We start from the raw sequence: 12,686 nt of genomic DNA on the forward strand, positions 1-12,686 counted from the left end.
TTCCAGCTTCCAATTACTTATCCATCTGCAGAAGAAGATCTGGCTCCTCATGAAGATGCTGTTCCAACAGCCATGACCACGCGCCTACGGAGGCAGAGTGAGAGGGAGAGGGAGCGGGAGCTTCGGGAGCTGAGGATGCGGAAAATGCCGGAGAGCATTGACCTCTTACCAGTGGTGCAAACTGACCCCTCAGTATGGACTGTCGATGAAGTTTGGGCCTTTATACATTCTCTGCCTGGTATGGAATGGACAATAACTTGTTCTCTTGGTGTTAGCAATGAAGTTCCTTGCTTTATAGCAGCATTATGATGAGGAGGTGGTGTGGTAACAGCAGCAGTGTTAGCTGGTGATAGAGACTGGAATGTGATTTGTTTCCTCTTGCTTGTTCCTTCAGCACAAATCCCATGTTGATAGAACTAGTCCCACTTCTGCTGTTGCATCCCAGCTGATGGAGATTAGAGCTGTTCCTTCCTTCAGTCTGACTTCTCTCAAGAGGTCAGTAGAGAGATCAGACACACTTCCTTCCTGTTACACTGCTTTCTTCTCTTCCTTCCTCCCTTACTGCTTATTCAGTAGAAAAAGCAAGAGCAGTGTTACTTCCCTTGATACAACTGTAAAGTTTGAAAGACCTGTCATGATACAAGTCATCAAAAAAGAATAAGCAAGTTTCTGCTCTAAAGTTAAACTTTATTTTGCATAGCTTTGCTCAGAGATCTTCTCCCTAGAGACTCTGCATACTGCTAGTCACAGTTTGTTCTCAGAAAAAATAATCTGGTTTCTCCTTGTTCACAAACCTTTTCTGTAGCTCGATATTCACAGTTACCTTTATGTCATCTTCAGGTTATTTGACATTTACCATTTCCTAACTATCATAACCTTTAAAGCTTCACTCCCCACCTTTTCCCAAGGATGTAATTTTATCTGATCAGACACTATAATCCCTACAGATAACAAGGCAGATCTCCACAGTAGCAGTCATACCAGAATTTTTGTTGCTTACCTATTAAAACCCAGGCTACATTTGTTCCTAATTTTCTACTTTTTCTGGAATGCTGTACCCTTTTTTTGTGACTCCCATTTGACTAATAGCCTGTAAGGAGTATATCTTCATTGCTAAGTCATACGCATGCATTATGACAGTCTTTTGTAGCAAGTCAGGCAAAGAATTGAGTAAGAGATGTCTAAAATTGGCAAAAGACATCCTTGAAGTACCTTTCTTCTGATAGTTTATTGCAATTCAGTAACAGTATCTGCTTCTGGGAACCTGCAGTGATGTCTGTAGAAACAAGCAAAGCTCCTTAGGTTTAGGATGTGGTCATTCCTGTTTCTGTACTTGAGCTGTGTTATGGAGTGTAGCTGTATCACTGCTGTTTTCAGTTACTGCTTTTATAGATTTGAGGCACTAGTTAATTCAATAACTGATTCTAGGCTCTCAATAAATGGTAGCTCCTGTGCCAGAATAATTGAAGTGCCGCATAAACCCAATTCACTTGCAAGTATAAAACCAAAAATCTTATTCTTAAAATGTGGTTTCTGTTTTGAAACCATTACTTTTACAATATTTCACCAGCTGCTGGATCTGGTTTAGTTTTTTGTATTCTATAAATAAGGTGATCTTTGATTTTAAACAAACTTTATATTTGTCTGTTTTTAATGAAAATTTATTATAATTACTCATTCCTATCCATATGAATGCCTAGTTTCTCAAATACTTTTTTTTTTTTTAAAGTTCAATAGATATTTAAAGTTATATTCACAACCTGCCAGAATTTTTATTGCTACGTTGCTGCATTTGGGTTTTTTGGTAATTTTGGGGTTTCTTCTTTTCAGTAAATTCCCAAGTCCCTCTCTTGTAAAAATATTTTATCATATAGATTGATTAATGCAGGAAATAATATAGATGATTTTCATTATGGCATTTTATATTATATATCTATTTGGTGCAGTCTGTGCAGACCATCTGCTGTTTTATAGGAGATGGTGATTCATCACTTTTCCATAAAGATTAGGGACATCTGTTTTTGTTTCTGCACAATCTGTAGCTGAAATGGACTCGTGTCCTTGTCAGGCTTTTCCTGAGTTCCTCTGGAGCCTTTTGGAGAAGTCAGTGTCCAGGACACTTGCACTGTTAGCTGCTTCTTCTGGGGGAAGAGACAGAATGGCTTAAGCTGAGCAGAATTGTTCTCCTTTCTCTCTTCAGTTGAAAGATAAATGACCTTTTACCCACTCCCCACCCTTTTTTTTTTTTTTTTATTGCACAACAAACAATTGCAGAAGTGCTTAAGAATACACCCAGATGTGCTTGGATGAGGGAGCTGCAGTACCTTCAACTTCCATCCACTGCTTTTCCAAAAATGACTTTGATAAAAAGTATTTTAAGAAGTTGAATGGATATTCTTCATGTCCTGCTTAAAGGAAAAAGCTGGCAACAACAAACATCCAGTTTCCTATTTCAATAGGACCAGTTTTATTCTTAAATGTAAGAACTTCTCTTCATCTCTTGGATTGTTTGTAAATAGTGTGGTCTGACAATCACAACGTTCAGGTCTCCAATCAGACATGCCATGATACCTTTCCCAGAAATACTCAATACTTGACTTACAGATGTTTTATCTGTTGCCAGCACTTCAATAAGAAAACCTTTATGATGATGTCAGAGCTAACTGTTGCACAAGGTCTGTTTAACAAATCATTAAGGAAAAAATAGTGCTTTATTCTTTGTGAAAAGCTAACTTTTTCCAACCTTGAATGTTACAACCTTCACACAGTAATAATTCAAATGAATTCAGGTTTGGATGTTGGTACTTCCTTCCACGTTTCCTTTCCATTTGCCTTGTACACATTTGTAAATCCATCAGGAAATTAGACTATCAATTCTTTATAGAATTTAAATCTGAACACACAAGAGAATATGAAATTAGTTGATGTCATCTAGGTAGAAAAGCTCTTCACAGCAATTTTGTATCTCTGTAATAGCGTACTTTTAAAAAGGGAAAATGTAAAAATGCCAAAAAATAAGCTTACTTGAGAAATAATTGAAGTCAGGAATGGAAGATGGGGCACAAATTCAAGTGTGTCTGAAAGGCTCAGACAGATGGAGAGACTGCTGGATTGAGAACACAAATGTATTAAAAACCCCCATTAAAAACATGGCTGGGAGAAAGAAGCTTCAAATAAACAACTGACACTGAGTGCTCTCATGGACATTGTTAGAAGACATCTATCCATCTAACAGAGCTGCCACAGAGCAAGGCATAACTGGATGATTCTGCTCAACACATGTCCAGAACATCTTTGGAGAAACCTTCATTTCTACAGTGTTCTTCAGTGGAAAGGGTCCCTCAGTTAGTTGGGATAGTCCAACCCATGTAGTCTTTTTTTATGTTGTAAGCTTTAGTAACCTGAGACTGGTATTTCACATTGAGAAAAGGAGTTTAACATGGAAAAAAGATCCAACCAGTTTAAATTTGCACTTTTGAAGTGAATTACTGCTGTGTGTAGAATATTCATTTTGATAACTAACGATAAATATCTTCATGAGATGGTTGTGCCAAAGCCCATACATCAAAACTTTGTTTCCTTAACCCAGTGGTGTAATACACAGATGGAATTAACTCCTTTTGGAAATTGTAGCTATGTGAATGTTCTCATTGACTTGCACGTAGCAGTGTAATACAGTTATTTTTTATAGAATTAGATAATAGTATCTTTTTATTGCTGGAAAGAACCCACTTGAATTATGTTTCTGATTGCTATTTCAGTGCTGTTTTCCCAGTCTCTTCTAATGATGAGAGGTTGTTCCTCTTAATGAAATGAAAATTCTGTCTTTGCTGGGACTTGAAATTCCCGATGAGTAGTTCTCCAATAAATACAGTGTAATTAGAGGCTGTAGTAAAAATTACTTTCAGATTATTTCAGAATTCCCATCATAATATTGTACTCTTGCATGTAATTTAGGTTCAACAAGCTGAAGGGATGAGCACTGGAAAATGTGTAGCTGAAAAGCTCTAGTGTGGATAAAATCATTGGATCTAAGAATGGACATTTCTAAACCAGTAATCATATTTTTTTATTGCCTTTAGGTTGTCAAGATATTGCGGATGAATTTAGAGCACAAGAAATCGATGGACAAGCTCTCCTCTTGTTGAAGGAGGATCACCTTATGAGTGCAATGAATATTAAGCTTGGACCTGCACTGAAAATCTGTGCACGTATCAATTCCTTGAAAGAATCCTAGGAGGTGAACACGAAGGTTTAAACAACAGTTTCTCAATGACAGAACCGACAGTAATATGCCAACATCTTCACTGTGGCATGTGTTACTGTGATGTTTTGTTAAATAGGTGGGGTTCTCCCCACATAAAGACTTTAAAATGTTCCTTTGATTATACCAGGAGTCCTCTGTGGTTTTCAACAACTAATAGGTTTATGGTAAAGCCTGAGTAATGCTTTGAGTTGAAATTTTTCATGGAAAAACATGAAGTGAAATATGCTATGATAGGTTAAATATTCCCCAACGTGTACTTCATTTTATGAGTTATGATTAACACCCCAGTCCCCACCCCAATCTAGACACCATTTAAATTGTGTTGCTGTATTCTGAAAGATTTTTCCCACATACAGCAGTGTTTTGACTGAACTAACAGAAGTGTCCACAGGCCCTGTGGAAGCACTAGTACCAGTAAAATGCTATGCATTTAGTTGTGCTCTCTGAGTTTGTTTTAGTCTTGAGCAAATTGTTTGTAAGGGGTAGGTTGGCAGCTGGTTTTCCTCGTGTAGGTTTACCCTCATCTCTGCCACTATAGTATTTTCTTGAAGTCTGTAAAATACTATAAACCATGTAGATGTCTCATCAAAATCCTCATGATCAGGCTACTGACACTCCTGCCAGAGGTAACTGAAGCACATGTTACTTTACTCTTTGAATGCTGCTATGCACTAAGGGGGCATTAAGTGTTAGGTTTGTAGTTTCACATGCTGCTAGTTAAGCTAGACCAGCAGTTCTCAAATGAGCGTTCAGAGTGGACCCTGAGGAGGCATCTGAGCACTCAGGGCTCAGGTTCCCAAATGCCTGGGTGTGAGGAGCTGAAAACTGCAGCCAGGACCGGCTTGTGTTGAGACAAGTTACTTTAGAGACTGGGGGTAGAGAAGGGACAGCATAGCTCAGATATTCTTTATCTCGATACTTCTTCTAACATGTCTTTCCCTGGAGTGCATTCCCATTGCCCCACTGGACGTTTCCAGGCACCTTTTACTTGTCCAGTGGCCAGTGTGAGCTGTGCTTGCAGTACTCTGAGAAAGGAGCAGTGAGGCCCCCTCAGAGCTTGTGCAGGAGCAGCTGCTGCTGCCATGAGGGAGCCTGGAGCTGCAGGTCAGCAGGGAGAATACCAACGTTGGCAACTCTGGGATAAATATCCAGGGGCCCTGCTTTGTCCCTCTGGCAGGAGATTTTGTCTTGGATGCTGCAGGTGGTAGGATTTTAGTGCCCCCTCCATCTTCCCTCTCTCACACTCTGTGGAACAAATACATTTCCCCAGTTACTGATGCTCTTGGCAGCTGCCTGGGCTCTGAGGCAGCAGCACCTTCTTGGCCTTTGCTTCCCCACCACCTGTGCACGGATGCTCATGGATGTATTTTTTACCTCTGTTCCCTCCCTTTTGCAGCTCCACTCCCCTTATGTACAGACCTGGATCCCTAAGCTCTTGTCTAGGGAAAGAAGGGTACGTGTGCTGATAGTCATTGTGTATATTTGAATTAAATATGTGTACGTGTCTGCAAATAATGTATTTTTTTGTATTTTATGCAAATTAATGCATAATATATGATTGTGTAGGGAAGTATTGAGGGGGACTGTACAGTATTCCTGAAGAGAGGAGGAACTGACCTAAAGTTTGAGAACTGTTGCCCTAGATCAAAAGGAGTCAATGCACATACACTGGCTAAAAGGCAGGTTTGTGACAGACAGATTAATATGTATATTATTTAACTGATGACCTTAAAGAGTAAATTTGGATTACAGAAAAATCTGTGCTTCATTTTCCTTTACTTAGACTATTGCTTTGTTTCTACTAACAGACTTTTCTACCATTACCTTCCGGAGATCAATGTTAGAATCATTGTTCTTACTTACAACTGTTTGAGCTTGCTAATAGCAGATGTTATTAATGTTTTTATTAACCACTGAAGCTGCGAGTTAGGACAACACATTACAGCTACATGCTGGTATGTGGTGAGAGCCCTTATCCAAACGGCACCAAAGCTTTAGAGGATGAATTGATGCCTGGATTTATTTTGGAGGGAAGTTGCTAAGCACTTTCTAATTTGTTTTTTTTTTTTTTTGTTTTCAGTTACTGTTGTAAAATAAACTTCTTAGTTGAAGTTCCAACATTTGCTAATGTTCATTTGAAAGACATTTAAATGATGGAGACAGTGGGTTCCCATTTGTAGCATTTCTGTAAGATACACAGTGTAGCATAGCTGTAACATATGTTCTAAAGGATATGTTCTGTTTTGATGAGCTAACTGAAGACTAAAGATATCTTAGATATTTATCCTTTGGCTTTTGTCTTAAAGTTTTATTATTTTTATACAGAAATCTCACTGGCTAATTTTTAATCTGTCTTCTGATTGTACTGTTCTTAGCAATGTAAAAAGTAGGGATACATAAATGTGGTTTGATAATGGCTTAAGGTGTACTAGAAAATGTGGACTTAGGGGTCTTATTTAGACCTGTAGTTAATCAGTGTTACCTGCATGAGAATTTCATGGCTGCTTTAATTTTGCTTTACTAGACAGCTTTGAGGAGAGCTTCTTCAGCTAGTGTTTGTGTCCAGCTCAGCCATAATCACTGCCAGGTGCTGGGAGCTGAGAGCAGACCCCAGTAAGGCACATCTGGTCCTGTTCTTCTGGTATGTAACATTCCCTGTGGGTTTGGGAGAACTGCAGATAATGAATTATGCTTTAAATATTCATGAATGCAACAACTTAGAATGTGGGCCTTCAGCATATTAAAAGTTTTTTTTCTTCTTCAGTGATTTTGGCAATTAACTGGAACTTAAAAGCAGACACAGCTATACCAACCTGTACTGATAGAAGTGCACTTGTATGGGAGTGTTTGCCAGTGTAGCCATGTCAATAAAATCAATTTTTAAAAAATTCACACTTGTATGTGAAAGTAGGCTGGAAAATTTCCAAGTGCAGCTGAAGTCTACTTGGGAAGTTTATGAATTTGCTCAAAAAACAATGTAATACTTAGGGTAACAGTCCTCCAGAACCATTTTACGTACCAGCCACTTGCTGTTCAGATAGGTGATGTTTTCCCAGGCTTATACTACCATTTCCCATGGCTTTCCCACACATTAGGTAGTACCCTCTTGCAAAAGAAGTAGTATTGAAGATTTTAACTAGTTTTTAACACTTGTTCCCACAGGATGCATCTACAAGAAACCTTTTTTATTAGCTTTATTTCCTGGGATTTTGCTTTCTGTATTCAGCCTTCTGGTGTTGCAGGCTACGCCTCACAGTAATGCTTGCAGTATTTCAGTTTCCATAGAAAGGAATGTAGGATGCCCCAGGATCTTAGCTCAGAAGGGAGATACATTCCATGGCTTTTCCCCTTCCTTTTTCTCTACCAGTCTCCATCCTACCCTACTCCTTAATAGAAACTGCAGCATTAGCTCAGGGCAAGGCCCTTTTGCAGAGCACTGGGCTGAAGGTAGCTTTCAAAATTTCATCCAATAGAATTAAGAACTATTACACTTGTCTCAGTTTCAGGATTGGTTTGGGCTTTTAAAAATTGTACATGAATGATCTAATGGGTGTGCAGCCTCCCCTGATCCATCTGGCTCGTGTCACTCAGCATCCCTGCCTTGCAGCAGGAGCAGGGCACTCCCCTGAGGAAGCTTGGCTACCTCCACTGACTTGAAGTGCCAGCTGTTTTGGATAACCAGAGAGTGTTTGAAGGGTTTTTAAACAGGCTGCATTGTAAATCCATTCTTTACCCATTAACCTGTCATATTTTTTCCAGAATCGAAGTTCCTGAGGGAGGGTAAAGCCTTTGCTAGATTTTTGTCAACAAGACATTTCAAATAGAAGATTTATGTCCCACAAGCATCCATTTCCTCATTTCTTTCCCATGAAAGCATGTTTTTTACCTCCTGACTTCCACTTGTGCTTTGTCCAAAAAGGAATCCAGCCTTCTGGATAGAACAGATGGAGTCCTTTGTCACTGCAGATGTGGCAGGAAAAGGATGGGATAAAACCAAGTGTTTGGGCAGGTTTGTGATAGCTGTTGCATCATTTCTGTATCTCGAGCTGTAAGGCAATACTCAGGTACAAAACCAGTGAAGTGTGATTTGAATGGAAGTTCATCATGAGATTGGGCTGCGTGTGGTGTGTCACTGCCTGGCATGGCAGCTAAAACTAATGCCAATTTCAGATGGATGTTTTCATTCTAATATCACAATATCCACACAGAAACTTCCACCTCAATAGCTCAACAGATTTCTTACTAAGTGACAAATGTACAGCTCTGAGTGATCAAAGAGTTCAGTGACAGCTGTGTTGAGTCCTGATTTTGCAAATAATTACATTTATAACATGAGTAGTTCTTCTGATTGTACTGAGACTGCTCATATTAAAATTCAGCATGTATAAAAGCTTGCAGGGTTATTTTCTCACCAGTATTGTATAGAGATGTCCTGTTAGCATATAGTTAGAAATATAGTTGTCATCATTAACCAGACATTTACTCATTGTTCTAGGCTGCAGATAATGACTGTGCAAAACAATCAGTCTAGGATACTTTTCTAATATTCACCTGAATTAGTTTATTAGAGATGGAGAGAAGCTAATATTTTAGAGTATTTTGTTTTAAATATACTGTTTCTATTCAATGCTGAGTGGAACAGGTATGAGCAGAGCTATCAATGAATAATTTCAGTGTAAAGTGTTAATTGCTTATAGTGAATTAATTTTCAAGTCATTCTTGCATAGTGACCTGTAGTTTCAGACAGGAAATATTGTTAGAAGAAAGAAATTTTAAATTCATTTAATGCTTAGTTCATTTAGGATGAGCCTAAATTAAACTATTTTAAAAAGAATTTGCCTTTAGTCATGCGAATTTATTTAGGCCTGAAAGGTTCTATGTAGTTACATCCCCTGGATGGCTTTGAAAATAGTGGCATTTGAAAAAGAGATGGTAGTGATGGTCCAGACAAGTGCCAGCTGTGTGGGTTTTCCAGGAAGCTTTTTCAGGAAGCTGTCCCTGGTCTGAGCTGATGGAGTCAGGGCCTGGGACACAGACTGAGCACCAAGACAGTGAGCACACATTACTCTAATCCGTGGGAATCAGCCTGATTTGGTTTTACCATCTTCATCTCTTTGGAACTCTGACATTTCCTTCCCCACTCAATCTCTGAGTGTGGCATTTTGCTCTGGTGTGAGCTCTGTGGGCTGGGGCATTTTGTGTCCTGCTTTATCCCATGGGTCTTGTTGCCAGCACTTCCACGTGTGCTCAAGGTCCCATCCTAAGATGCTGTGTAGGTTTGTGTAACCTCTGCATTAAAACACACTCCTGCTCATTCACTTGAAGGTTGCATAGTATTTTCTGATCTCTTACAGCAAAGTGGAAGGGAAAAAGCAAAGTTCAAATGTGTGAATATGCTGGTAATTGCAGGTATGTAGTAAGCCCATAGTCCAGCTTTTGTAGCCATGGATTTAACTTTTCTGAAGCACAGTTCTGGGAGCCAGTGTTACGAACAGATTTCAAGTTAAAATTTTTCGAACTTCTAGCATGTATTCCTGCTGAATTATCCAAATGACTCTGAACAGTAAGGAACTAGAAAAACGAGATTTAAGAAGATTTTTTCCACCTAGATGTAATTGTAACTTGAGCACAATTGTGCATTCATAGAATGGTGATCATAAACGCTGTTTACGTGCAAAATGTAACACTGAAGGAGCATTCTAATTGTGTCTACGAAGCACTGCTTTGGTACATAGGGTTGTTGACAGGCTTGTAGTGTTGTTGCTAGGTAATAAGCAGGGTATCTGTGGTGATTATGGGATTAGGCTCAAAGCACAAATGTCTTTGATTCATGAGGTAGATCTACTTTGTGGGTGAAGCCTGGGCAGCCTGTGGAAGGCTTGTGTTGTCCTCCACTACCCAGCCGGGATGTTTTCATCCTCTGGCAGCTTTTTGCAAATTCAATTTTGGAAAGAACAGTGAAGGATTCTGCACACCCAACTTCCTTTCCAAGTAGACTTTGTGTTATAGAATGAACGAGCCAGTACTGACCAGGAAAGATGAGTATAAAGATGAAGGGTTTTATCATTGAGTGCCAAATACTCTGGTTTTGAAAACACATAGGATATCTCATTAAAATCAATGTTGATTTGTAAGAGATTCTTTAAATGAGAAAAGTACAGAAGTTTCCCATAAGGGGTTAACACTTTAGCTGTTGTTAGCATTAATATCAAATAATCCTGTAAGAGTTAAGGACAGTGAGGTATTTGAATGGTGTAAGGCACAAGAAGTGATGCACAGAGGAGAGGTAGCAGTGGTTATCTGTAGTTCTTTTATTTCAGATATTACCACCTTCCTGGCATAGCTTCTGGCCTCTTTGGCAGTGAAACTGGCACCCTGTTCTAGAGAGGGATGGTCCAGGGCTGCGTGGCTGGACCCAAGCACGAGCGTTGGGACTGCCCAGAAGCACCAGGTAAAAAAAAAATGCACAGAGGAAAAGACATAATTGTAAGGAATGCAATAGGATGGAGATCACTGCACAGCTGGTGTCTCCCTCCATGAATGCCAAGGGTAAAAGTGGGCTTGCAAAGAGAGTTACCACTAATATGTTTTAAAATAGTCACTTGGCAGGCTGAGGCACCACAGTTGGATGTTGGTGGAGACCTGCAGTGCCACTGTTGCCTCCTCGATGGAGGTGACAGCCTAAAGGTTGATGCTCTTTGGCACTTTTCCACAAAAAGTAAGGAAGAATAAATCTGACAAGTAATACAGTGATGTAACATCAATCCATTAATACTTGCTTTGGCTGCATGTTGTGGATTCCCTGTAAAAAATGTTAAAAACTTCAAGTGGCTTTAGGAGCACTGCAGCAGCTACAGGAATTCTGGCACGTTAGGGCAGACAGGGTTGTGTAAACTTTAATTAGGGCTTGGGAAGCTGAACCACACTGATAAATAAAACATGTCAGCAGCCTCACCCAACTGGTTGCAGTTCCAGTTCTGTGCATGTTAGTGACTCAGAAGTGTGAGACTTACCATGCAAAACACACCTGAAACAAGCTTGAAAACAGCTTTGCCTTCATCTGGTGTTGAATGAACTTTAAAAGAGGAATTTCCCCCTGCCTGCTGAGTCTGTAGGGATTAGTTATTTCATGATTCTGAAATGCCTGGTGCATTCCTATATTTGAGGTATTTGCTGATTTTTAAATGGAATTAGGTTTTGTAAATATTTTGTCAGCCCCATTTCAGTGGGTGTCCAGTTTCTATAGAACCTGAAGAAATGCTGTGTCAAACCCCTGTGTTTAGCCATGGTTTATCCTATAGCATCTCCAGCACTTACTAACAGCAATTACAGTTTGAGAGAGCAGGGAGTGATTGCTTAAGGTTGTTTTTCCAGTTAACATTGCATGTGCTTTCCTACCTTTAACATGGAAATAGAATTTCCTCCAAGTACATTTTCCAGCATAAAAAATGAAATAATTTGTGGTGCCAAACACTTCAAACTATGTTGCTAAACATTGCCTCCTCTTATTGCACTAGTTTTAAAATTCAGTTTTTGATCATTTACTGTCCTTTTGACGGCCTTCTTAACAGATTTTCCCCCAAAACCACTTTCTAGTGCTGAAAAATGCTTGTCCCGTTTTGATTACATCACAGAAATCTCAAAGAAATTTACCACAGACTGTGGGTGAAAGAAGCACTATGTGAGGTGAAGTAATAAATCAAAATAATCGGATTTTTATATGTTTCAGAAATCAAAAGATTAATTTATGATTGAGATGTGATTGTGTATTCTTATGGAGTGAAATACTGGAGTATTCTTTTATAAGAAAACTTAACCCATATAGTATTAAATTCTGCAATTAAATCTATCTCTATAATTGATATATAATAATGTAAACTGTTACCCAGAATTTAAATTTTACAGTTGAAGAGCACACAATGAACTATATAAAGTATGATCTTTACTTTGTGAATCATTTTTTTTAAGAAGCACTTTCCTATTACCAACTAGCATGTGAATGAATTTTAGATTCTCTCATTTGTTATGATCTGTAAAAGTGAAATTTCTTCAATCTGTCTGTTAATGGGTAAAATCCATCCTACAAATGCTGAAACAAAGCACCTTAAACTATGCTGCTTAAACTTGCTTGTAATTGCACCTTTTGTTATCTGCAGAGTTTTCTTAATGAGTATTCTTGTGTGAAATCATTGTTCCCTGTGGGTCTGGGGGACGATTCACCAACCTACAGCATCATTTACTTAGTTTCTCTTTCAATACAACCTTGTATTGTGAGTTTAGTGCTTCAGAAATAAATGCTAATTTCATTTGTCTGCTTTGGTTGTGTATCATTTATTTCTCGTATACAAAATCAAATCAAGTCCATCATAAAACTGTAAGAATTTGAAAATTAGGAATATTTTTTCTAGAAGCCTGACTA

At 38.8% G+C, this 12,686-nt stretch overlaps 1 protein-coding gene across 9 annotated transcripts in view; it reads left to right on the top strand.

Moving 5' to 3' along the window:
• The window catches only part of PHC3 (polyhomeotic homolog 3), a 31,346-nt gene extending 18,767 nt beyond the window's left edge, over window positions 1-12,579 (top strand). For 7 of the 9 annotated variants that reach the window (XM_042041888.1, XM_042041890.1, XM_042041891.1 and 4 more), the window contains 2 exons: window positions 7-238; window positions 4,083-12,579. In XM_042041888.1, the coding sequence (XP_041897822.1) occupies window positions 7-238; window positions 4,083-4,237 (387 nt within the window). In that variant the 3' untranslated portion in view covers window positions 4,238-12,579. Of the gene's footprint in view, window positions 1-6; window positions 239-394; window positions 496-4,082 lie in introns of those variants that run through there. The other 2 variants (XR_006018338.1, XM_042041896.1) reach the window with 2 other exon arrangements.
• The last annotated feature ends 107 nt before the right edge of the window (window positions 12,580-12,686 follow it).

This window comes from Corvus kubaryi, unplaced genomic scaffold, assembly GCF_017639235.1.
Source record: "Corvus kubaryi isolate FWS band 111438036 unplaced genomic scaffold, C.kubaryi_AGA036_p1.0 37397, whole genome shotgun sequence".
Lineage (NCBI taxonomy): Eukaryota > Metazoa > Chordata > Aves > Passeriformes > Corvidae > Corvus > Corvus kubaryi.